Source organism: Bacillus rossius, chromosome 10 (assembly GCF_032445375.1).
Source record: "Bacillus rossius redtenbacheri isolate Brsri chromosome 10, Brsri_v3, whole genome shotgun sequence".
In the NCBI taxonomy this organism is placed as follows: Eukaryota; Metazoa; Arthropoda; class Insecta; order Phasmatodea; family Bacillidae; genus Bacillus; species Bacillus rossius.
The window spans coordinates 55565412-55593399 of NC_086337.1; the positions used below are offsets into that span (position 1 = coordinate 55565412).

A 27988-nucleotide genomic window follows, 5' to 3' on the forward strand; every position below is an offset into this window, starting at 1 on the left:
GAATACTATTTTTAATAGCACATGACAAATACTGGAACAAAAATATGGAAATAGTTTTTTAAAAAAATTAATGATGGAATTTTTTTTCGTACAAAACAATTATTAAAACGATAACCCACAAAGTTTGGCTTAAAAACTGCAAGAAAACTTATGCTCGTGGAACTTCAGGATTTTCCCCTGAAATTAAGTAGACGTAAAACAAGTACTTGATATAAATACATAAATGAAGGCTACTATGGTAAAAAATAAATACCCGCAAAGTTTGACCCTATATTGTTGATTCCACACGAGCCCTTGTTGACAGTTTCTGTTGAGGAGTTGGTGCACAAGCAAGTAGGAGTTCCAGAGGAGTTCCGGGCCAGCGAGAGGCTGGTAGCCGGGGGAAGGACGGGAGGCGCTAGTGGCCGCCCACGTTGAAGTCGATGTCGCGGATGGCGCTCTGCACGGCCACCTTGGCCTCCTTCTGCACCTCGGCCATGACGATGTCCTTGAAGACCCCGGTCAGCACGGAGGACACGGCGTCGGCCACGAAGTCCAGGAGCCCGCCGTCCACGTTCAGCAGCACGGTCAGCGTCCTGCGGGCCGCCACACCCTCCCGTCACTCGTCACTCCAGTCACTCCCGTCACTCCAGTCACCGCAGTCACTCCAGTCACTTCCCATCATTCCCGTCACTCCAGTCTCTCCAGTCACTCCCGTCACCTCCCATCGCTCCAGTCACTCCTGCCGCGATAGCCACACCTGCCACATGCAACATGGGAATATTGGGCTGAGCAGTGGGTTTGTTCCAGAGATTATGAAAGGATACAGATGGAGCATTAGCCGTCAAATGCAAAGTCATTTGTTTTTTTTTTTACAATATGGCGGATGTTTTTTTTTATATTTGTATCAGCTGTTCTAGCCTGCTTTTATTAACGACTATAGTTAAGCTGTTCGGAAGAAAATTAGATCATAATATTACTGATTAATATGTTTATATATTAAAAGACCAATACGAATCTTCATAATACAACGGTCGTGTTGTCCATAACACCTGTTTAGGTACAGTGTTGGTTCAATCAGATAGACATCAGCTGATTTAGGCTTGTTTTCCTGTGGCTTAATTTTTTACATTTTTATTTATTATTTTTTATTTATGAATTTTTCCCATGACAAACAGTGCAGAACTGCAATGGCATATGTCCAAGAAATTGCTATTAAATCAAAACTCTCTATTTCATGAATTACTGAAGAACGTAACTACCCTAATGACTGAAAAATGTAAATTTTGTATGGATGGAAGAATTAAATCTCTGTCTTTAGAGACGATAAGCCACTATTAGCTTCCATTAGGCCATGGACTAGTCCATCCCTGGATCCCAGCCCAGTCCTCGCCGCACTCGTCCTGTGGATGGAGCCCTTACGGAATGCACTGGCGAGAAGAAAAACCTGTCGGCTCACAGCAGTGTCCCCACATCTCCCGTCTGCTGTGACAGCTAGTTTCCCCACCAAAGGGAACAAAACCCGGATCGCCTGGGAAGGAAGCGAGAGATCTGACCACCCAACGGTCAAAGTCCCAGTACATGCTCGTTATTCTGATCATGGTAAAGGGTCATCTTGCCATTTCAAATAAGCCCACTTGATATAGAGCTTCCGTGTTGACTTAGTGCTTGGCTTTGGCTTGTTGCTGCAGTCAACACTTGTGAACTGGTGTGATGATGCTTGCAGACTAGTGCCTGTTAGAAAACATCTGGTCTCGCGTCGAGGTGTAGAAGGTCTGGCAGATGGGACAGTGCAAGATGCCGGGGACTGACCCCCCAAAGCGGGTCGCAGACAGGTGCGCGGTTACCCGGTGTGCGAGATGACGAGGTCCTGCAGGGAGACGTGCACGTCCGTGAGGTTGGCGAGGTCAGCGTTCAGCTCGACGCGCACCTTCAGGTCGTCCAGCACGCCGTGCGCCAGCCCGCGCACCGCGAGGCCGTCCACGCTCGCCCTGAACGGGTATTCGTACTGCAACACGGGCCACGAGGTCTCAGCCTGGGTGCGAGCTACTGGCAGGGCTAGTTGTACTTCCTGCTTGGGCTCCATAAGCTGCTGTAGTACTTACTGCTTGGGCTCCATGAGCTGCTGTACTTCCTGCTGGGACACCATGAGCTGCTGTAGTACTTACTGCTTGGGCTCCATGAGCTGCTGTAGTACTTACTGCTTGAACTCCAGGAGCTGCTATACTTTCTGTTTGGGCTCAATGAGCTGTTGCCCTATCTGATTTTGATTTTGAAATTAAATAACGCAACACAGTGCTGAGAATTTTAATATTTTTTACAAAATAAATGGAACCCCAATAATTTTCATAACATAATAAAAATAAATGGTATGTGATTTTTTTTTTAATTTTATAGAAATATAAATGTATTTTCACACATAAAATATTTTCCCATTTGACATCCAATTTTAGATTATTTCAGTTATTTAACTTGTATAACCTCTTTAATCACCTATTTGCAGAATCGTCGAGACGGAAACGGACGTCATTTCTGTTTTAGCTGGGCACGATTTTGATTGGCTGAATGCATCCAACATCCAACATATTTTAGAACCTTTCCTATATGAAAAATATTTTATGCAAACTCAAGTAATCCAACATGTCAAACAAACATGGCTGTGCTAGTGACTTTTTCGGTGACGTCATGACCCTCCAACTTTATTTGAAACAACATATTGGAAGGTATTGGAAGGGAAAATTTGATCGTGTGACCGGGCTTTTAGAAATTCGTCTTTCCAGAATTGAAAAGTTTTACAGAATCTGCGTGCTGTGGACTTGCCGATTGCAAATGAACTCGTGGATGGTTATTGATGCGACAGGACTGTGAGACTCGTGGGTGCGCTTGGCGCGGGAGCTCGTCTCAAGTTGGCGGCTGCGTGGCCCGCCCCGGAGGCCCGGGGCGGGGCCCGGCGCTGATGGACCATTGTTCCTGCTCCGACAGTCGCGGCGCTGCTGAGGAACCACGGACAATGCCTCCATCTAGAGGTGATCACTCGGTTTACACACTCCACTGAGTTGAAGAATGGGCATTTTCCCTCAAAACGATCCAAGTGTGAGTTTTCGGTCTTGGAAGCGTGTAAGCACCAAGGGCGCATGTGTTATACACCAAGGAGAGACTCGGAAAATCAATTCCCAGATTCATTTGGTCTCGAGCTACTTTTTTAACCGATTCGATGAAACGGTAGCTCTAAGACCGTGCGTTAATAACTGACGGTTAACGGTAAAATAAGTGAATCACGTACAACTTACTAAAAGAAAACCTTTTTTGACGTGATAACGTCTTATAAATCGATGAACGCCGGCTGCACGCACGAAAAATTGTCACGTTCCGCCTGAGCCCAGCGTGCAAGAACCGGCCAACCACCGTGCGAGAAAATCTTCTATAATATCAAACAGGTTAAGGTGGTCTTTTTAACTAATTGTTCGTAATTATATTTAAACAAATTATTTAAATTAAATTTGCAAAACCTGTAAATAATATTTGTAAATTAAAAAAGTATGCAATTTTTCATCAATGTTTTCTTATGGCGTTATCACGTAAAATTATCGTCCGTAAACCGACTTTACAGACAATCCCCCTTTTTCGAACAGTAAAAGCAGGGATGGAGCAGCGCTACCTTGAGCTCGTTGAAGCCCAGGTCGGCGGTGATGAGTGCCGTCTGGTTGCCGTAGTCCATGCTGGCCGCCTCGCTCTGTATAGTATCCAGCTGGTACAGTAGGCCGCTGTACAGGTCCAGCTCCGAGCTCAGCAGCAGCTGCAACAGCCGTGAGACCGATGTCCTGCACTGCATGCACTATGCCGCGCCTGACCGTCACCCTGGCACGGTGCGCATCATGCACTACCTAGCCTCTTTCCTTTTACTGTCACGGTACGCATCATGCACTACCTAGCCTTTTCCCTTTTACTGGAACTGTGCGCATCATGCACTACCTAGCTTCTTCCCTTTTACTGGCACGGTGCACATCATGCACTATATTTCCTTTTACTGTCACGGTGCGCATCGTGCACTACCTAGCCTTTTCCCTTTTACTGGCATGGTACGCATCATGCACTACCTAGCCTCTTCCCTTTTACTAGCACTGTGTGCATCATGCACTACCTAGCCTATTCCCTTTTACTGGCACGGTGTGCATCATACACTACCTAGCCTACTCTCTTTTACTCTCACGCGCTTCTACACCACACCTGGAGGAACTTGGCAGCCAATAATGTAAAATATTCACAAAATTGTAAAATGTTACTGAATAAAACAATTTGGTTTCAAAAAATATCGCCCATCACATAGAAAAATATTATAAACACGATTATCATAGAAACATTTCACCTTGCTGACTTAAAAGTTTCATAACACCAGGTCATTACTATTGAATGAATTTAATTTTCAATAAAAACTTCTCAATTGTTCTTACAAATTAAAACACCGACTTTGAAAACTCTGGTAAATCGATATAAATGTTAATATTAAGTGTGAATTGCATATGGTTGCAATGAGCACCAGCTGTGGTTTTAAACCACCACTGCTTTCTGCGCATTAGGCAGGCTGTTGTCCAGAACCACTACATTCTCCCTACTTACTGCACATTGGGCCAGCTGTAATAGTCCAGAACCACCACATTCCCCCTACTTACTGCACATCGGGTCGGCTGTGGTTCAGAATCCCCCATCTTCCCCCTCTTTACTGCTCGTTGGGAGGCACGTGTTCCAGAATCACCATGTTACTCCTACCTACTGCGCATTGGGCAGGTGTGGTCCAGAACCTTGACGATCTCCCTACTCACTGCGTCGTGACTCACCAGGTTGAGGGAGCGGGTCACGTTGGGCATGAGGTACGGGTTCATGTCGTGCGTGTTGAGGTACTCCTTCAGGTAGGCTATCATCTTGTCCATGTAGCCGTTCAGGTCCGCCTGCAGCCGCGGCCTGCAACAATGCGACCATGATCCTGCTCGGCGGGCCACAGAGTCGAGGCCTGCTCATTTATTTGTGGTGCATATCTGGAGAACGGATACTTTTATCTTATAAAACTAATGTAAAGGTTTTCTTAGGTTATAAATTTTTATATACTTATTTCTCAGTTATCACACATTTAAAAAAAAAAAAAAAATATTTTTTCAAAATACCGCATGTAATTTGAAGTGACTAGATGCACTCACATACAAGCTTGCTTTCGTGAGTGCTAAATTTCCTGGTTAATTAAGTGGATATTGTTAACAAAGTGTAAAAAAGGGGGAAATAAATATTATTATTATTTTATTATTACAAGCATATTCCTTGAATTCTGGCCCACTGTATATCTAGGTGACTCGAAGTCAATAAATAGACTCAAGACGTATTGCAAATTCTCTCAACCAAACAGCCACTAGAAAGCTGGCATTTTCCATGTTTATAAAGTCATATATATTATCATAAAGGCCAATAAACCAGCTAATTTTTTTTCCAATTTATGTGTTGGATTATCTATTTGACTACTACGATTTACGTTGCACATTCGAGTTGGGTATTTTGTTGTTGTATATTAATTAGTTTTTGTTACCAATTTCGTGATAAATTATGCTTTTTTTAATAATTAATTTGGACAATTCCATTGCTAGTTTGCAATATGTGCCATACAGAAAACCCGAATAATGGACCAATAAATATCAATATAGAAAGACGCAGAAAACAAGAAAAATCAGCAAATCATATTATTGCAAGAATCATTCAAAGAACAGAGCTATCGTTTGACGTGAAGTGCACACAGATAGCACACAGGTGACAAGAACCAAGAACAATCAAATTTTATCTTTTGTAGATAATCTCACGCCGTACAACGCAATATTTTGAAGATATGTTTAAATAAAGATTAATTAGATTGTTTTTTTTTTAAGTTAGTTTCTCATGGTCACTGGGTGAATCTTGCCTATCATGGCCTAGGTATTTTCAAGGTTAACACGACGAGATAAATTCCATAAATTGTTTGGTAGTTTATGGTTTCCGAAATTGATTATTTTCGTGAGAAGTTTGTGCAATGCTGTCTCCCAAGCAAAATGATCGTATGGGGTTTCCTTGTTCGCATTTTCACTTATTCCGGATCCATCGTTTCCTGTGAGCCAGGGAACCTGTGGGATAAACTGTAAGACTGGTGACTTGATGTAAGCTTTTGGACATACGCCATTGCTAAGCACAAGTATGTAGCAATGGCGTATGTCCAAAAGCTTACATCAGGTCATGCACTCCCATTACACAAATCTTTCAAAGATACCTAATATGTAAGACTGGTCTCACACGTGTACGAGGATGACATGACAGGATGCTCCTGATAGACCAAGTGTAGGTACTGGCATTCAACAGCTGCATTCACTAACGTAGCTAACCACACCTTGCACGCAGGGGTATGCAGCATGGGCGTCTCTGGCACAAAAGGTTTGAGGGGAACATGAAAGCAATTTATTTATTTAAATGCTGGTACCTTCGTTGAGATAAGTATAAAAGTGTGTTTATTTTCAAACAATGCTTTGTATGTAATTTTTATTTGACACCTGATCTACTATGTCATCACTGTAAATACATGTATTTTATGAACATGAAAATAGTATAAATAAAACTACTGGATGTACTTGAAAATATTTATCATCCCCCCCCCCCCCCCCCCCAAGAGACGCTCGTGGTATGTAGACGTTCACACATTAAGCCCAAAGATATGCAGCCAGTCACGCACAGTTACTCTCTTTCTTCCCCAGTCTACTCGTATTTCGAGCTCCAAACACTAGGCTATACTCTCGATGCGTTAACATGGCTTATTAGCTAATGTCATAGCTAAAAAAAAATCCTATGTCGAATTCAAACTACATGTGGTATATTTTCTATATTTGAGTGGTTTTTTTTTAATGCCTCGTTAAACTATTTTATCTCACACAGCTTTAAAATTTGTGTTGTGCATAATTTAATGTGACTTCAGAACAGCGTTTTAAATTTATGAATTAATAAATAGACTGTGCCTCAACCCAGAATAGCAGTGTATCGACGACTCTGGCCACGAATATCTCTGTTCCAAAAATCAGATTTGTTAGATGTGTCATGGCCATAGAAGGGACTTAATTTTGTTTTCTCCACATCTGGGCGCTGAAAACGTGTATGGCTTTGTGGTCTCAATTTCGTGACATGTTTCGCTACTCCAGGGGCGCAACAACAGGGAGGGGGGGGGCAAGGGTATTTTGCCCCCCCTCTGAAACCTTGAAGTGGGGGCAAACGGGGGAAAATAAAGTGCTGTGTAATCAATTTTTAGATAATAAAACTGCTTAAATAGCACCATTTTCCACCTTGAAATACAAATTTGCTTCAATAGGGGGGGGGGGGGATCGATGATTCTTTATAAAAAGGTATATTGCCCCCCCCCCCCCTTCGGAAATTTAGTTGTTGCGCCCCTGGCTACAGTGCAAGGTGGCACAGCAGTCTCGGTGTAAGGACACGTGTCAAATATTGGTCAAAATATCCTGATAACATTTCCCCATAGTTTACCGAAAACACTTGCGATGGTTCCTAACTTAGGCTGAGGACGACTTCTACCCCATAAAAAAAAAATATAGGTATATTCGCAAAAAATTAAAACACACGAAACAGTACAAAAAATTACTATGGTGAACCAGAAAGAGGCAAACTAATTTTTATTCATAATTTCTTATGCCAAAACCATATGTTATAGTTCATTGTGAAAGATTTAACTTAAGATAAGCACAAGGCCCAGTAAATTTGATTTTAAAAAAAATTACCATTTTAATTATTTCACTGTCTATCACTGGTGTTAAATAACGCATTATCTCTTAGTAATACCCTAACCCACGGCAGTATGAAGCACGGCCACTCCGCCACATTCAGGTGAGCTACGTACCAACACCAGGTGGTTGAGAGGTCTCGGCCGGGCAACCGTGGGGGAGGAACTCTAACTACCGAGACTGAGACCTAGTTATGGGCCCGTCCGCTAGATAGTAGTTGCTGACATAACTACATTCATTTATTAGGAGAAGTAATGTATAAGCTGTTATCATGCAAACCAGTGAAAATTCACTCTATTTTGGTGCAGGGGCGGAGCCAGGGGGGGGGGGGGTGTGTTTCAAAACCCGCCCCCTTAGCACCAAGTCTTTAATTAATTTCTTATTCATCAGTGAAACAAATTTTCCCGGGGGAGGACCCCCATACACCCCCCCCCCCCCGCTTTAATACGGGGGGGGGGGGGGGGGGCCGCCTCGTCAGGGGTGTATGTGTGTTAGTGAGGCGGGATGATAAGCGCGACGCTTGCTGGTGCTTCTAGCGCGGTGTAGCCTCTAAGCGCAAGTCTCTGAACTGGCGCGCATTCGTCTCGTCGTCACAGGATAACTGTGAAATTTGAGCGGTGACCGTAACATTATATGGCGGAGAAATGAAGATAAAGGTGTTAATGTTATGCAAGCCCCTTAAGTGCTTTCAAGAATCTGTACTGATTGTTTTATGCCTAAAAATTAATCTGAAAACACGCGTTTTAGGCATTTTAACGCTTCTAAAAATACAGTTTAAAAACTTAATCCGAAATTAAAAGTACTTTTCGGCCCTCAGCGAACTCTTAAATGCTATTCGTAGATAGGCCCCACTCGGATATCTTGAGTAGTTTTGAAATCGCGTTGTTTTTCCTGAAGCTCTGCACACCGTATGTGTGCCCAGGTAGGCGGGCCCCTTAACACCCCCCATACACAAATCCTGGCTACGCCACTGTTTAGGTGTGTAATACAGCGAGTTTTTGCACCTCATACTACTTTATTTATTACATGACGGTTTATTACAAAACAGCATTCAGTATTTTCGCATCGATTAAATTAGTTTTGCGCCGCCAAGGAGATAACTTAATACAACAACAAAAAAAAACGTATTAGCGACACATGTCGCGTGGAACATGGTTTCAGTTCCCACTGTAAGAGTCGCACTTGTTTACTTCCCTCCTTGATCTGTGCGGGGACCCCGGGTGAATGGGGGAGAGGGGGCGGTACCTGGGCAGGGCGTGGCCGCTCCCCAGGGCGCCGAGCAGGAACAGAGGCAGCAGCAGGCGAGTCATGTTGCCCGGGCGAGAGCGCGGCGGACAATGAGCCAGCCGCTGATAGCACCCGCGGACACTATCGCCGTCCTCCGTCGCCACGAAGAACCTCGGCGGCCGTGATCGCCGCCGCGTGTCTCTCACGTGGCGGTGGTCCCGACAACTTGTTGCTCGAGTGGTTCGGAGCCCACTGCGACCTTGGACATCCCACCACCTTTGGGCCTCCGTGCAAAACACTGTGACGTTAACAGAGCCGGTGCAAGGTAAATTGGCGCCCTAGGCGAAAAACCTTAATGCCCCCCCCCCCCCCCCCGGGCGGACACCCCCAAAAAAAAACTGTCCTTGTCCTTGCCTCAAAATACATCACATAAGCCTAAGATTTTGTCAACAATCAAATGTAAGCAGGCTTGTGTTTTTTTTTCTTTTTTACTTATTACAAATCATAAACAGGCCACCGTGGACTTTAAATAATTACTTATATCAATATAAACATTCCAAAGTGTTACAAAAATCCATTTTCATCTAGTTTCAATAATCGTTAAACATGTTATATCAGCTGTTATGAGTCGTGCTGCGCCGCCCACAGCTACTTGGCGCCCTGGGCGGTTGCCTGGTTCGCCTGTACGGACGCGCCGGTTCTGGACGTTAAACCCTTAAACCTTCCGGTTCTCCAGTACAGAGGACAGCAGCAATCCACTGCACTACTGCCTTGCCTAGACAAGTTGCTCAACCAGACAGCACTGAAACAGTTTGTGCTTAAAACCATATCGTCTTCGAAGCAGTTGCAAGTCCATTTGTCCGACCGCCAGATCCAAGCATCGAACAGCTGGTCCATGGAGAGTTACAGAAGATGGATTGCCACCCACTACCTACTTCTCTATGTCAAACGTTGGAGTTTTCTATTAATTGCAGTGATAACTTTTAACTATATTCAGGTACTGACTGGTAACAACTCCCCGTATTCAGTGGTGTCAAGGCACTGGACTCTGACTATACAGCTCTTCCTTTGAACTTTTGGCCCCATATTTCATCTCGATTCCTCACCTTCTTCCCTCCGTAACTGGCCTTTCAGGTATGTATGCCTCAAATAAGTACTTCTCCCACCCTGGCAGAGGAAGTATGTTAGGCCAAGCATGTGTGAAAAGAGACCCCAAAGCTTTCAAGTAATTTTGAGTGTTGCCATGAAGTCCTCGCCTCACTACATTGTTCACGGGGAAAAAAAAAACACTTCGAGGCGGTTTCTTTTTACATAATGTGAGACTAGTCTATCTTTTCTCTCAAATTGGCAGTGAAGGTTTTTGCCGTTAATATGAAGCACATTGTTTAGTAACATAAAGCTTTGTTTTATGCTTAATCTTTGTAACTTAAATTTGTGTACACATATTAAGTGATGTAAGTTTTGCTTATTTTAATGTAGTATTTGTATAACTCAGTCATTTCTGGAATTAATGAGTGGTATTTATATAGTTTTTTTTCTGAGTGACAAGCTTATGATGTAAATATGATAACCCTACCTTCTATATTAAGCTGTAGACCTAAACTACCACCCAAGCATCTCTATCTGTTGCAGTATGCAATAACTTTGGGACCAGCACCACAATGGCATCATCACGTGAGCATCCACTGGTCCTTTCCGACTGTAGTTTGGTCTGCGGTGCGCTCATCATGTAATCCTCGCAGAAGCTGAGAGACTTTGCATCGCCCAAAGGTGGTGCATCTTCCTGGGTGACTCCTTGCTGCCGGCACTGTGATCCAGTCTCGCTGGGGCTTGGCTGTGGTGGCTCGCTCGCTCTAGCACGCACCCAGCCCAGGGTCAAGCCTTCCCTCTGTGACATGCTGCGGTTTTATGTGAAGCTCCACGCAATTCCCTAAGAATTCCCCATACCATGCAGCTCTTTTCAGGGCCCGTGTGTTTAAGCTTGAAAGGGCTGTCTTATTTGACTCACAACACCATGTAGCAATAGGGGAATTTTGATTTAATGCAGTTTTTTGGACATTCGCCTTTGCAGTTTTGTACTGTTTGTCATGGAAAAATTCCGAAAATCATAAAATTAATGAAAATAAATGAAAATATGAAGACAAAAAATTCACAGAAAAAACAAGACAATCAGCTGATGTCGGACAAACAGAACCAATGAGGTAACTAAAAAATTATTATGAACAACACGATGATGACAGCATGGACAAAAATGTTGAACATATAAATATCAGATAAATATCATACAGCACAAAAATTCCGTTAAAGGAACTTAAATCATGGAAAAAATAATATAACAACACAGACGAACATAGTGGGCTAACAAAATCGAGACAGATTAAATGCAGGCAGACAACAAACCTGGACAACGCAGCAAACACATAAACACAGCGATGAAGATAAACAAGTACTACAGACAAAACAACAGACAGACACAACAGATTATTTGTGCCTGATGACGGGAACAGATGCAAGTTCCCGAAACATCGCAACTGTTTTCACTGGAAATCTTCTGGGTTCATCAGTGCTATCGTCGTTGCCAACTGATTCAAATAAATATTTAACCTGACAAGATTAGTTTATCTTGCATGTTAAATCACACACTGCTTAATTTATTTGGAGACATGAACATGAGTAATTTTAGACTCAGAGGTCCTGGTCTTCAAGCATTGAGCTAAGCCAGAGCATGAAATTATATTTATTTTAGAATACAAATTTCAGAATAAATAAACATATTTTGGGATTAACAATTGAATTGTCTATTTGCAATTATATTTTTGGTACTGAGAGAATCGTGCAACGCTTGAAATCATTAATTTTTTCTGACATAAGCTGTACCTATTTACAACTTAATACATTGTATTTTGTTGGAAATTCCTTTGTGAACCATTGAATGGAAAATACATTGTTCACAAAATGACACTAAAAAAATGTAATTAGTAATATCACATCTAAATTATTTGAGATAACTTTTCACGTCTCTTTAAAATAAGGTGCTCATACAGAGTACATTGTAACTTAGTGTGATAGTTCTCGTAGTTAATTGTGGAAATTGATTTTATCATTTTCTTAGGAACATACACTCTAGTTTTGGTACATTGTGTTTGAAGCACCAAAATCAAACATCGTAATTAACAATAAGATAGATTTATCGAACAACATGTAGGCATATAGAGTTGTCACTACATTATCTATCCAAATTTATTTGTTGGAGACAACTGATAGCCATTTTCCATCCTATATTAGTATTACCCCTCCACACACTTTGTGTGATTTTGTTATAGATACAAACTTATGAAGGCTAAGACTAGAACTTTGCTATCTCTCTCAAGGCAAGGTTTGTCAAACACTAACATATTTTTTATTGAGTTAAATTGCCAATATAAAAGTTAAAAAAAAAAAAAAGTTTGCTATAACCAATAGAATATTACACTGCTCACATGTGAAATTTTTAATTTTAAACTTGGCAAATTTTGAAATTTTCTTTTTGCAATATACATATAAACATAAATAGTGATCAAAAACATCATTATATATATATTTCCTTTAACCACACAAAAAAAAAATCCACCTAGCATTAAAAGCAGTGATGAACTGCAATCCAGGGTACAGCTCACTTTAAGTAGGTACTTAATTGGTTAGGCTAACAGGAGCTAACAAAAAAACAAAACTCAAATGCATGATGTATATTTTCAGCAATGAAATACAAAAACATATATATATATATATAAAAAAAGCCATAAACAATAAACATACTGGAAGGCCAAACACAGGCACAGGAACTTTCAAACTAGCCACTTCACAGCACGCGAAGACACACGTCAGTCTTTGATCAAACACGTGATATCAGTAAGACAGAGATGGTTGCAACATGTGTTTCTTCTGTTTTCAGTAGTTGCCAGAATACAAGACAAAAATGAGTCACAGTTTGACAGTATCACCGTAATGCTCTCACTTCACTGTGGGTTGGCAGCTCGCGTCTGGTTGGAGGGTGGGTGATCAGTCCTTTAGCCAGCATCAATTATTATAACTAGAGGTTGGAAAAATTATCATATTATTTTAGACACTTTTTTTTTTGATAATTTTCAACATAAATGCTATTTTAACTAAAAAGTTTGAAAACGCATCGAATTTTTAAAATATCCTTTATTAAATGCCACATAACTGCTATATTTTTTTTTTTGACAGTTTTCAAAATTGTTGAACAAAATGTTATCTTCTAAAACTTACAAAGAAACAACCCTCTCGTAGACTTTGAGTGACCTGACTCGACTCATATTCGTACTTTACAGTTTGTCCAGGACACACATGCAAGCACAATTAAATCATTCTCATTTATGTCTGTCGCTAGAGTTATCTGCACTGCAGTTGATGCACAAACACAACACGTCCACCATCTTTGCTGCAGATTGGAGTATGGTTGGCTAGTAAGGTGAAAACAAAACAGGCCACACACTCTTGCATTTTGCTTCAGCAGGAGCGTGAAATAAACCACAGCAGTACTACATGTACTTAGCATTCTCCCAAATGTTACACTTGAACCATGTGGTGATTTTCTGGTAATTGTAATCTACACTAGTTTCACGACCAACATGATTCGTTGTTGCCATCTCTGAGATGCAGCCAAGTTACATGTACCCCTATCCTAAAACCTAAATCCATTTGATTTGTGTAATATCCTATGAATTAAAATTGTCTCTTAATGTTTCTAGCTAACTGCACTAAGCAAAACAAGCATTTTTTTTTGGGGGGGGGGGGGTTAAATCTAGAAAGACATGAAAAAAATGTTTATTTTTGTACAATGCTGAAACAGAGGGTTATTTATTTGTACATATGAATATTTAGTTTCCAAACATTTAGAATGTAAATAAAAAGTTCTGAATAAGTTGCATTAAAAATGCTAGTTTAAAATTAAAGGATGCTAATTAATAAAAAGAATAGATGCTAATATTGTAAAAAAAATATATATGATAGTTTTTCCAGCCCATAATCATAACTCAGTCACTACTTCTTGGAGTTATTACTGTCCATACATCTGGTAATGACTGTCACGTGTTCATATTCCACATTGAAAACAAAGAAAATCATTTTAATTCAGAAAATTACAACAGGTCAATATTATTACACAGTAACTCCTCATTAAATATATTTTTTTTTTACTTTTAACTTTTGGTATACCTTTTTAAATCCCTGCAAATGTTTTACATTCAATAAAATTTCAGGATAAAGTATTTTCGCTAACTGCAAACTTAAGGGTTTATAAGTATGTTCTAACAAGACTTCACTGCATTAATGAACACTTTCAGGGTTATTCTTGTACATGAAACGAGTGCAGTGTTTCAGTCATCAGTCAGCACTCATACACTATACAGAAAGCCACTTTCTTTTACCCTGAGTACATTTGCTTGCAATATGTGCAATGGCAGATATTCCGAGATGTGTTTGTAACATATGAACAAAATGAACAAACTTCAAGCATTTCAACCATGTACGATACTAATTTGCAGAAATAAAAGTTATTTCATTAAATAATTTTAAAAAATGGAACTTTTAGTACTGAGTAAAAATTTCAGTTGAGGCACATTAAACCCTGCATAATTTGCTATTCTTTAAAATGCTAAATATATAAATTACCACCAATCGCTTATATCACATTATATAACTTGAAAAATACCAACAACACATCGCAAAAACACAGAAGTGTTGTGTCAACATGATAAAGCATATTCTCATAAGAGGTTGTTATTTCCCTAGACAATATCTTGTGTGGGCTTCAATACAAGATAAATGTAGACAATGGAATTACTTACATGTTTTATTCTCAAACAAGAACCTTCATAGAACCACCCTAAATGACAATGTGAATGCAGACAATAAATGCAATTTACACTTACTACATGCACACATGCACACACTTCATAAGCAATATATAAAATTAATTTGCCAGAAAATATTAATAAGCAGTAAATTAACAAAATAATAACTAATAGCATGTGTTTCTCATAACAAGTAGCACAGATCAAGTCAGCCCACAAAAAAAAAATCTTCTCTTCAAAAAATACTTGGAACTAATTACTGAACCCATTATTGTTCAGTACCACACACATTGCCTAAAGGGAAATAACAAGTAATCGTAATTATTCTACCATTACACTGATGCAGTCTTTATTAAGTAACTGTATCTACCTACAATATACTAACAATAAAATATAAAAAAAAATATTTCTGACATCACAGGTACTTTATTATAACAGGATACACACATACCAGACTAGATGCAACAGCATAGCCTTAAAAATTTAACTCTCAACGCAACATAAATGACATCATACCCGGCAGAGCCACATACAGAAAACTACTTGTAAAGTGAGGTAACCTAACATATGTGGTAACATAACCATGGCTGCTTGTAAAGCATTATGAAATCAGTCTCATATAAGAAAAACCTACAAGTATGAAGAACTTCTTCGATTCAAGATCACAATCCTGCAAAAAAAAAATTTTAAGTTAATAAAACCATTATAAATTCCAAATTTCAACACTGTCTTAAAAAACTGTTATACTAAACAATGAGTTCCAAACCTGGGGGTAATTACCCCTGCGAGAGTAAAACAGCTATTCTGTGGGGGTAATAATGCTAGTTATTTCTGGTATGCAGATAACAGAATGACAGATCAGCGTCACGTGGCTTGCGCTCTCTCGCGCTGATGAAGTTTTTCAAGACGAAGATGTGTCAGCCAAAGTATAATTGCTCAGAATACGCGAGGATAGCCTCTTTCAAAGTGTAATTCCAAAATTATGACCTCGGTACATTCTCCGAATATCCTATTATAGCTGACAGAGCTCTAAGAAATATAGTACCGTTGGCTACCACTTGAAGATGTGAGAGTGGTTTCTCAACTCTAGTAATAGTAAATAAAAACAAAGGCCAGAAACTGTCTCAATGTGAAACATGAATTGAGATGTGTGTTAAATGAAACTTAACCTAACAAAAAAAAAAAAAAAAAAACACGTGAATGCAAAAAAAAAAAATCCAACCTTCACATTAACTGTCATTAATTAATTAAGGAAGTACATTGAAATTGTAATTACGTAAATTTTTGTGCTAGTTTATGAAAAGTTATTTGTATTCACGTGTTGTTTTCTTCGATAACATTTTAAAGGGGAGTAAAAATCACATTCTCTGACAGGTCATAGGGGTAACAAGAGTGAAAAGGTTAGGAACAAGGGTACTAAACGAATACATAACCACATCTGTGATCCATTATTCCGAACACTGCTCACCGACTCGAGAGAGGTATCCACAGACACTGTCCTTCAGCGCTAACACATCACACACTCACAGCCACAAGAGCTCCAACGTGCAAAAAAACATGTCCACCATCTTTGCTGCAGATTTTCTCATCTAAAAACAAAACAGGCCACACACTCTTGCATTTTGCTTCAGCAGGAGCGTGAAATAAACCACAGCAGTACTACATGTACTTAGCATTCTCCCAAATGTTCCACTTGAACCATGTGGTGATTTTCTGGTGATTGTAATCTACACTAGTTTCACGACCAACATGATTCATGGTTGCCATCTCTGAGATGCAGCCAAGTTACATGTACCTATCCTAAATAACTTCAAAATGTAAATCCATTTTATTTGTGTAATATCCTATGAATTAAAACTGTCTCTTAATGTTTCTAGCTAACTGCACTAAGCAAAACAAGTTTTTTTTTTTGGGGGGGTGCATCCAGAGTTATCCCAAGAGCGCAAGCTCACCACTTAACTTACGTGAAGCTCTTGTAACACAAGAGGCACAGCAACCTCGCTACACAGCTCGGCAGAGAGAAGGATTTGCCGAGAGTAATCCAAGCTACGCTTGGCTGAGCACAAACCTGTTTGGGAGCACGGCTACACGTCCTCCCCTCCACTCCTGGTCCCGGGCGCGCGCACGGCCGCGCATCTCTCGTTGCCTGGACACACACGCCCACAAGCGGGTCAGCACGCAACACACGGCCTTCATCGAACATGCACTAGCAATACTATCTCCCCCCCTCTCTCTCTCTCTGTATTAAATGGATCCATAAAGTCCACATATTCATTATCAATAAAAATAGTATTTTTTTTGGCAGAACACACTATTAAATAAAATTTTGAACATATTACAATACAATTAAATATCTGAGACATGTCCACTGGCAAATGAAACAAAAATCTTGGCTAATACAGTTTTTTTTCCCCCTCATCCAGTGTAAAAGAAGTCTTATTATCTGGGTTTTACTCTATTTTAAAAATGTCTCAAAGGGGGCTGGGTTGATGTATAGCAGCATACCTCAAAAAGCCATCAGTTGAAAACCATTATGATGCTATCTTCCAGGCAGCCTGAACACACAAAATAATTTACATCACAGTTTGACCAAAGATGGTGAAGTAATTATAATTTAAGGAAACACAATTGCAATTGGTTTCCTCAGAAAATTCCTACTATGCTGGCACATTACTGTAAGCTGCCTTTCATTCAATTATGACAGTAAAAAAATAGTTTTTTTTCGTATGTTTCTGACATCATTTCAAATGGATTACATGGCACTTCACACAACCCGGACTGGAATTTTGATGACTCACATGACCTCAGCGATCAGGTATCACTACTAGCACAGCAAGTCACAGCCCCGAGACAATCACTACCCATCACACTCCGATAAAAGACAATCACTACCTGTCATGCTGGGACCAGAGACAATCACTTCCTGCCACACTGGGACCAGATACAATCACTACCTGTCACATTATAATCAGAGACAATCACTACCTTTCATCAAGGGATCAGAGACAATCACTACCTGTTATGCATATGTTTTGTAAATAAGTATCTCAAGTGCAATTAGTTGATATAAATATTAGCTTCAATTTAAATTTGTTAATATTCGTTATAAATAACTATGTTCCTTGTGTCCAAGCTTAGCACATACCCTAAATGTTAATGGGAGTAACTTTCAGGGTTTGTTTGCTCTTGCTCGACTGGTAATTTATTTGCTGAAATATCTTCAGTTTATTTTGATTTAAGGAATAACTTAACTCATATATAATCTATTTATTTGACTGTTCGATTTTGCTGCTAAGTTGGAAACTATCATGTCATGATAGTAATTATACTTTGATTTTCTAGCCGAAGTAATAAATGCAACCAATTGAATTATAGATGATGTTTGAATATTTCAAGCTGTTTAATTGACTTTTATTGTAACTGAATGAGTTTGATTCTCTGTTATTTGCAATAATTTAAGTGAACAAATAGTTCGATGTTACTTACTTATCACTGGTTGCATTAAAATTGAGTATTTCAAATATACATGTTTGCTACTGGAAAATTGTTAATTTATATAATAATTAGAAATTAAATATTTTATTTTTATTCATACAATGGTAATGACTTGGAAAAGTTAATGTTATACTTATCTAATACTACTAAAATTTATCTCATGGATAACTTTGAGTGACGTACTTAAAAGGAACCTTGAAAAGTTAGTATCAACAGATAAACAACAATCTTCTCACACCAGGATAAGAGAAAATCACAATCTGTCACACTGGGGTCAGAGAGAATCACTACATGTCACGTTGGGATCATGTCAATCACTACCTGTCACACTAGGATCAGAGATAATCCCACAAGCACTTTCATGCACAAACAGGATACAAGTACACCTAACTGCCCTCAACTCAAAACTACCAAGTGAATGCTGTGCTTAAGAGGGGAAAGTATGTAGTGCAGTCATTTACCAGCTATTCTTACTTAAAAAAAAAAAATACACAGTCAGTACTGGAAAACATCCACATCTGCACGCTAATACCACATTATTATTAATACTGAACATTTAGCGAAAGCACGGCTTTCAGCTTCCAATCACCGAGCATGTGTTACATAAAGCTTGTGACCAGTAGCGGATCCAGAGGGGGGGCTAAGGGGCTCAAGCCCCCTCCAAAAGCATCTGGGTCCACTATTGTTTTAGTGTTTGCCTTGATAATCCCTAGCCTCAGCTGGGTCAAGCCCCTCCCAAACCAAAATCCTGGATCCGCCACTGCTTGTGACGCAGCAAGCCACACGCTAGTTGCTGCTCACAAGCAGCCGAGCAAGCCGTGCTTCAGTCTGTGCAAGCAGCGCACTCGGGCGCACGGCCACCGCTGCAGTCCGAGACGACGGCACACAGGCTTAGGCAGAGCCCACACATTTACCCGAGCAAAGAAACACACAGGTTAAAAACAACTATACCGAGGGGACCACAACACAACTCGGGAAAACTTCTTTGACAGAACCTCTCTCATGGACTAACTGCTAACCCTAAAACTAGTCATGTTGTAAACCATGTTCCTCAGTTTAACTGGAGAGTGAACCACGGATAGTCTTCTTGAATACAAAGTGCAGCAAACATCCTCTGTGAACGGAAATCAAGTCTCAAATTAGAGAACCTAGACACAGTAACACTTGGTGCTTCATTGGTGGCAAAATCTCGCCAGAATTACTTTAAGTGTAGCTACCGTTAATGACCAAGGAAAATGGATGAAACTGTCGAGAGTGTTGATGTTCTGGTATGTAAACAGTCGTGTAGAAGTATTTTACAAGCGACTGATCAGACACATAGATATCACCAGGAGCAGCACTGCTACAGGGAGACCACTCCATATGCAATAACATATCATGTTCGCAACTCTAGTGATTGTCTGTTCTCTATCTACAAAGACCTCCAAATAGTAGGATGGTATGTTTGGATTCACTTCCATTAAGTATTTGTAGTATTACATATAACGCTGCAGTTTAGATTCAAGAATAATATTATAATATTTCACCAACATTAAAATATAATACATAACCAGGAAAAAAATATCCCTTTGGATATTTTGAAAAGCCAGAAAAAACAAGTAAATTATTGACATTAACAGTTTGTTTATAAATTAAGTACAAATATTACAATATTTGTGCTACAAGGGTTTTATCACTCTCACACTTTCTTAAACACATAAATTAAATAATTTATATATATAAGAAAACTGACACTGTTTCACAGAAAATACTATTTCCATGCAAATTCTGTACATGCAGCCACACGGACTTGTAAATTTGCAATGTACTTTTAAAAACAGAGTCCTCCTTAATCAACTCACGAGTTCAGTCTGTGAAGGAATGGCTCAGTTCGAAAGTTGGCCGTCCTGGTGGCAGACCGGGCAAGGTCACGGAGATGGCAACACTTGCGACGGCTTCCCACCAACCACAGACGAGACAGCAAAAGTTCGCGATGCTTGGTCACCGTGCACCCGGCGTCACCCACAATGCACTCACAATTCCAGTCGGAACACAGTGATACACGCTGGCCATGTGCATGCTCATACGATCACACTTCAGAAGCTTACAACATTTCAAATTGTTTGTTATCAACAAAAAAATTAACTCATTAAAGCATACCATATGATTTAAAGAAACATCTCCAGTTGAGAGTGATTTTAACCACAATACAGTGATTGTTAAGAATATCTAGAATAGTAAAAATAATAATATGTACACTGTACCTTGATGAAGAAAAATAATTTAACATTCAAATTTAAAAAATTCTAATCAAACTTATGAATTATAACTAGAGTAGTGTCTCGACTAACCAAGCGAACAAAAAGTGCCATTACCAGCGAAGACTGTTCAAACATTTGCTTGAGGACTGAGAAAATAATATTGACTGTTGTTGAAAGTCTAAAAATAATTATTTTCAAAGATGCCATTTACTGGTTAAGCAAATCATGGAGTGAAGTGAAAGAATCTATACTGAAGAAAAGATGGAAAAACATCATCCCGAAAAATGATACCACTGGGCCAACTGAAAACCAAAAAGGTTTTCTTACTCTACATGTGTTAGTCAAAGCTTTTACTTATCCGAGTTTGCCGCAGTCCAAATTAACTCAGTTAATCGAGACTTATACATGTTGCTTGAACACTGGCTGGTATATATACATTGCTCACGGCATCAGAGCAGGCTACATGCATTAAGTCAAGCAGAAACATGATTTTTGGCATATTTTACGTATAAATTGTTCAAGTTGGCAAGTATGATTATGAAGAAAAAAAATTTATATTCAAATCCCCCCCCCCCCCCCAGGCCCAAAAAAAACACTAAATTTATAAATAAACAGTATTTTTAAAAAAGAAAATGGTCAAAAAATAAAATCATAAAATCTGTTTCTGCACATAGGTTGTCACCTGTTATGACACAAAATGAGAGTCTTCAGAAGTAACAAGCAAGCAGTAAAATCTTAGTTGGTGGTCCTCACGATGAAAAGCAAGCACTAAGCGTATGGTCAAGAGAGAGAGAGAACAGAAGACCACCAATTGAAGAATTCGCTGCACGTACCTCACCACTGGACCGAGCACGGGCTGTTCAAGTCACTGTGCCGAGGCCATGCTCGGTGCCACACACGGCACATCTCGCTGCTCGCGCGGCACGTAACACTCTCCAGCAAGCGTGCTTTACAGAGGCCCAACCTGGCGTTCAGCCACTTACAAGTTCGTAAAGGCTGCTTACTGTAACTTACATGCAGTCCGTGTTCTTTCCTGCTGAGGGAAAAAATTTACAACAATTATTTTACTGCAAGAGGAGCCATCAAGGGTGTCGCTCGGCCGGAGTGGTTGACACGCAATGCGTCCCCTTCACGTGAACTGGCGTCGGCGGTTGGCGGCAACTCACTCACAGATGTGAAGTCGAGTAATATTTAACAGGAAATATTTCTAAAATGTAATTATTACATCAATCAAAGTGTCTAATCATACCACTTGGCAGTGTAGGCAAACGATACCCTTAATGGCCAAGCAATTCAACTGGCTGCAGGTAACCTACAGTGTTTTCGCACAAAAGTTACAGGTTGTACATCATTAGGATTTCGAAACTGACTTTCTAGCAAGCAACGACACATGCTGCAGCGTAAACCTAACAAAACATTCTTTTACACAAAACTATTTTCTGGCAATTTTGAGTGGAAACTAAGTCACATACTGAATAAGCCAAGTTATTACTTAGAAATATGCAGAGAGAGAGAGAATGTTTTAGTAAGTTCAACTGCATCAGCAAAATTGTCATTCTCTTCCTTTATCTGTCCATATGTAATGACATGCTTTTAATAATAAAATTAATAATAATTCACATGCAACATAATTGCTGTATTAACCTGAACAGAAGCCATGGGCTGAGGCAAAAACACTGGCTTCTTGGAAAACACTGCCCACCACGGTTATGACCGAAACAAAGACCTCTGAGAACAGCTGTGTAAAAAAGAATTTATTTGAGAAGGAAATTTGCAAGGAAAAAAGTTTAAAGAAAAGGGGGTTTGAACAGTTGCATTATCATTCTCAACATGCATCACTTATCACACTGCCTTTGCCGAAATCTCTAATTTTATTTTCGTAACTACAGGGGGAGATATATACGTACCCCTATCCCCTCTCCCAGAACCTGTCATTTTCTGAGAACTGAACACTCCCAACACGATAACAGGACAAAGATACGTCTGTAAATCTTGACAGCAACACCTTTCGAAAATAGCCAAAAACAGCAATTACTATTAAGCTATGCATTTTCGTGCCCACCATAAAAGTGTTATAACTGTCGGTGGGCACATCACAAATCTTAATAAATAAATAAAAATAACATTTACATTACGTTCAGCTAATGCAAACAACCTGCAAGTGAAAGATCGACTACAGTAAACTCTCGCAAATCCAGACCACGAGAATCCGTAGTACTCAGAAATCTGTGGTGTTTTGTAACTGAAAAATAAATGTTTTTTTTTATAAGCGTTCTGCAGTGTTGTGGTGCGCTGTGTTCCCACGGTAAAAAAGTGTGTGTGCCGCACCGTGTAACTACGATACACGCACTCGCATCTCTGTTATTTTTTTCTGCCTGTCAAAACGCGTGACATCTGACACGAACAAAATAAAAGACGTGCTGAGAGTGTAGGATATTTAGATAGGGGGAAAATAAATGTCTCACGATAGAGAGCAACTGCTTAGTGGAGCATTTACGGTAGCTCAGAGTAGAAGTGCACAGCAGTTGATTGTACATATTTAAAGGTTTTACTGAGTGTGGAGAATTATGAAGGTGAAAAGAAAACACGTAACACTGACATTTAAACAAAAGCTTGAAATATGTGACAAGTTGAATCGTGGTGTACGTGTTGCAGCAATCGCGCTTGAGTATGGTATTGACGAGTCAACCGTGTATGACATAAAAATACAAAAGCAAAAACTCAAAGCTTTCGTAGCAGAGAGTGAGTCGGAAAAGAACTGTTTGAAACGAAAAACTCTTCACACGCCCAAACACGCACTCGCATCTCTGTAAACAAAAGATTACATCACTGGTTACAGCCAGCTGGTTGGCGCAGCGCCGCGTGTCTGCCGTCCGTGCGGCCGGCTGGCTGTAAACAGTGCAGTGGGAGATGCTTTAGTACACAGTGTCAAAGAGATGTGGCGTTATTTTAATTTTAAGTAATTTTGAATCTTTTTTAGCAATGTATTCTGTTTTATGTAATTCCATTAGATAGCTGCTAACGTGTCATTTACCTACACGAGGGAAGAGAAAAAACATGTTTTTTAACAGTAAAAAATAAACAATTTTTTTACCTCTCAAAAATCCGGAGTATTCACAAATCCGTGGTCTGTAAATCCCCAAGAACCCCGGACTGGAGAGAGTTTACTGTACTAGCTGATCGGTTGATGCAAACAATCAAACCTCAAGACTTTCAGCACCCACTCGGAAACTGATCCGCACGCCCACCAGTAAAACTTCTCTCGACACAGTGAAGATACGTTAAGCCCCTCCGGTTACATACAGGATTTTCAAAGCTTGTAAGTTATAATGCAATAAAACTTCTCCAATGGGAATGTCTGGACTGAACTGTTAGGTATAACAATTAAACACAGTGAATATCTACAGGAGGACATTCCAGAATGGATCAAGATCGTATTAAATGTTACAAACTTCTCACAGGGTGAAACAAGAAACAACTGATGTGTTCACAGATCAGGTGCGGAACTACTAAAGCTTACAAGGACTAGGCACCAGGAACTTGTCGACGGGAACTGACTACAAGGGTCTCGCAGTGCAGAGTTGCAGAACACGGCTCCCCTCCCGAGCCCAGCCTCTGTTCAAGCACGTACAGCCAATACAATGACCGTGCCGAGAAGCTCCAGAGCTTCAAGCAAACACAAAGCTGCAAATAGTTGCCTCACAACTGTCTCAGCACTCGCAGGAAAGCACTGCCCGCTTCCCGCCGCTCTCCAGAGCTGTGATTGGTCCAGCATACTCCCGACCATCCAGCTCCTAACACACGCTTGCTGTCGGCACTTGCCTCGTATCTGAGATCAATTCATCATTTGGACTACAGTCAGTCTTAAGATTCCATACATCTTTAGAATTAAGGTTTAGACTCGGGACTCTTAATATCACAAGTTGTTTCTTTCGAGGACTTTACACCCGAGAATCAGAATCAAAGGCAGAGTTGAACACTTCGCCAAAACAAAACTGCACGCACAATCAAACACACAATTATCGCTAGGCAAACATTAAATATGAATTGGCAAATAACAGTTTGCCAATAAACTGAAACAGGATAACCAGGAGTTTGCTGTACAACAAAAATATATGATAACTTCAGACATTTTTTTTTTACCAAATCGACAATTAAAAATTACACTTTTGACAAGGCAGTGCAACACAACACAAGTTAAGTTAACTTGAATTACATTGCAGGGAATTGCAAACAAGGATATTTTCTTTGCAAGGCTAGTTGCAAAAAATGCTCAATTGTGAAACAACTATAGCATTAAGTATTTTTAAAGACAGGCAAAAAGTAAGTTAGGCCTTGTAACTAAACATAAAAAAAAAGACATTAAAATTACCATAGCTGTTCCTCTTGAGCTGCAATAAGTTTCTTTCAGTAATCCTTGTCAGACATGTGTGAACTTCTCAACAACATGAATGAATAACATACATACCCACATAACTGCCTGTGAACACTTCATTTAACACCACTGAGCTAAAAACTTGCAACTAGCATTTGTTGGATGATTACTTGCATTTTTACATTCTCTTCAAGCTTGCTTCTCCACTGAAATAGTTGCAGTTCTCATCCATGCTACCTTTCAAACAACTACACGCAGTATGGCAGTATTGCATACTTAACCGTCTAATTTTCACAACAGGATGTTAACAGGATATTACTCATCATGAATTGATTGCCATGTGTAAAGATTGTGCAGTACAATGTGTTTTTCAAAAAAACTGCACTGACAATTTCAAAACAATTCTAGTAACAAACAAATAATTTCACAATGGCTATTTATATTAAATATTTCTTAAGAAATGTAACATTTGTTTTCACTCTACACCATTCTGGAAAAATGCTTCAAATGTAGAGGATAAATCATAACTAGTTTGGACCAGCAGTGATGAATTTCTATCTTCAATTTGAAAGAAATTTACTAGTAACATTACAGTACTTGGTGTATGTCGAATCAGAAATGGGAACATAAGCCCAAAACTTTTAACTTTTCCAGTTAATACTTTATAAGGCTAAGGCTTTGCAGCAGTGATGAGCAGATGTGCAAAAAAGAAGAGAAATACTAATATTGATATTCTCAGATTTTTGGATCACATATCCAATATTTTCTGTGTAAAATCATTTAAAATATTAAATTAATAACAAATGAATAAAAAATAACCATATAAAAGTAACGTAGTTTCAGGAACATAAAGTTTATTTATTTTTATGAAATTTTGATGTATCCAAAAGTACTCATGAACACCAACATGGCCAGACACCAAGAACAATAATGATTTAAAAATTATTATACTAGTTCAAACATGCGTTTCTTTTTAAACAACATAACACTCAAACTCGCTAACTATGGCACCTTCTGAAGTGTGTGTGTCTGGCTTGTTTGCACGTAACCAACATACTTGGAGAGCGACCATTTGTGCACGCGCAGCAGTTACAGTTCCACAAACTACTGGTTGTCTCGAAAAGTAAGATCGGACACATCGATACAGGACATCTGGTCACCACTGCCTTGCAGTGTGCAGTTACATGGTCTACTGGTTGACCAACGATCACACATGAGCATCATTCGTCAGTGGATGCTCCGCTCTAAAGGCACGTTCACACACTCAAATCAGGCCTCAATTCAAAAACAAATGCTTACTGCCCATTTCATTAATACAATACCACTTCAAAGTCATAAGCAAAACATTTTTTTGATATTAAAAGCCCGCATTCCCTGAAAGCTTTTAACTGGGACAAACTCAATGTTTTACCAAATTACATTTTGATCCATTAATCAAAACTTTCACTGAAAACAGTTAAGTACTAAAAGAAGCACAACATAGTTAGCATAAAAATAATTCTTACCTATTTGAATCAGAGCGATCGAGAAAACATGTGAATGCTAAAATGTATAGCCAACAAACATGTGCAATTTTATCAGTTTTAAAAAAATATATATACCTATGTACATTTTTTTTAAAAATTATTGCACATGAAGTTAATTCAAATAAAAAGGAACCACTAATGCTCTAAAAATAAGCCACTGGTAGCTGTACTATGACTTGTGAGCAATGATCTCACATCCAAACAACATCCCACTGTGTGTGTGAAATGGCCTTCAAGTTACAGCCGCGCTCCGCCGCGCCCTCCCACGATCGCAGCACTTCACCACTCAGCACATCGATACTGTTCTCACACAAGAACCACCGCCGTCCAACCACGGGACACAGCACGGCACAGTCTATGCAACGCCTTCTTCCAGTCCGTGCGATGAAACAACTGTCGAATTGCACACAAGCATTACGAAAGAAAGCTTTCGAGCAACAATTTTGTGCTTTGTGACAGACCTCTTCCACAGATGAACAACTGTCAACGCTCTTTGAAAACGTCAGTTTGTAGAAGGCGTGTGGCAAGCACTAGGGGCAATGTGGAAGCAGTTTCCACTCGCCAGGCAACCAACAACTGTACGTCGCGAAGGCGAGCCACAAGCTGAGGACAATGCCACGCAGATGGGCCCCGTGCTACTAAGCTGTGCCGCGGAGTGCACGCGACGGTGGGAGGGCGCGGCACGGCCTCCCAGTCTCTGGAGCGTGCGCAGGGACGGGGGTAAATCACTTGAGCGACGCGCAGTTCTGTGTGTGCCGCAAGGCTTTATTCATGCTGCAATGTACATCGCCTCCTTCCGTACACGGACGCATGGTCCGCACGCCCGCCCGCGACCTGCAGCCAGCCACAGCGAGGCACCGCACTCTCCGTGCTGATTGCATGACACACGTCGTGGACCGCGTAGAATAACACTCAACAATAAATATGTCACACGACTTATCTTCACAAGCCTACTATTGAATACTTTGTATGACAAATATGACACAGCGTAATGGGAGATACGTGGTTATGTACTCATCGTCAGTACGACTGGTTGGCTTGCTTGCCCGGGCTTGACCTTCCAACTCACGTCGCGTACCTTCCCAGGAACTTTCCAAACCATCCTTTACTGGCAGTGAATCCAATATTACTGTCCGGATATTTACATTTTAATTTTTTCAAAACATTAAAGTGCTTATTCTCTTATTCGTGTACCACCGGTTGGCTCACACCATCCTGTCAGGCCCGAGATTTTTTCTTTTTCATTGAACCATTCATTTAACAAACTTTTCCATGTAAATCATCTGTTAATTTCTGGTCTAGTAACTAACGTCAAATATGTTCCTGCTAGAACCAACCAACCATCAGACTTATGTAAACGTTTGATAGAGTCCTTATTTCATATGATTGTGCGCACAGTTGACTTGCTTAAAACTGAAGTGCGACCGACATAAGTGTGGCCTTCCTGACATTCTGCACGCCGTAATACTTCTAGTTTTGTCTCAAATACTTGAACACGATG

The 27988-nt window shown here is 40.0% G+C and overlaps 2 protein-coding genes across 6 annotated transcripts in view; both read right to left on the minus strand.

Moving 5' to 3' along the window:
• Window positions 1-256: 256 nt before the first annotated feature.
• On the minus strand, window positions 257-9244 carry LOC134536207 (uncharacterized). Its single transcript, XM_063375861.1, has 5 exons — window positions 9015-9244; window positions 4815-4938; window positions 3638-3775; window positions 1827-1987; window positions 257-575 (listed from the first exon to the last, which is right to left on the minus strand). Exons 1-5 carry the CDS (start codon window positions 9077-9079, stop codon window positions 398-400), a joined length of 666 nt encoding a protein of 221 aa, XP_063231931.1. The 5' UTR covers window positions 9080-9244; the 3' UTR covers window positions 257-397.
• Window positions 9245-12706: 3462 nt separating this feature from the next.
• LOC134536208 (RNA-binding protein 33-like) overlaps window positions 12707-27988 on the minus strand; it is a 38425-nt gene continuing 23143 nt past the window's right edge. For 3 of the 5 annotated variants that reach the window (XM_063375863.1, XM_063375865.1, XM_063375862.1), the window contains 2 exons: window positions 16920-16997; window positions 12707-15521 (listed from right to left, as the gene is read on the minus strand). In XM_063375863.1, coding sequence (XP_063231933.1) covers window positions 15482-15521; window positions 16920-16997 — 118 coding nt within the window. In that variant the 3' untranslated portion in view covers window positions 12707-15481. The other 2 variants (XR_010075773.1, XM_063375864.1) reach the window with 2 other exon arrangements.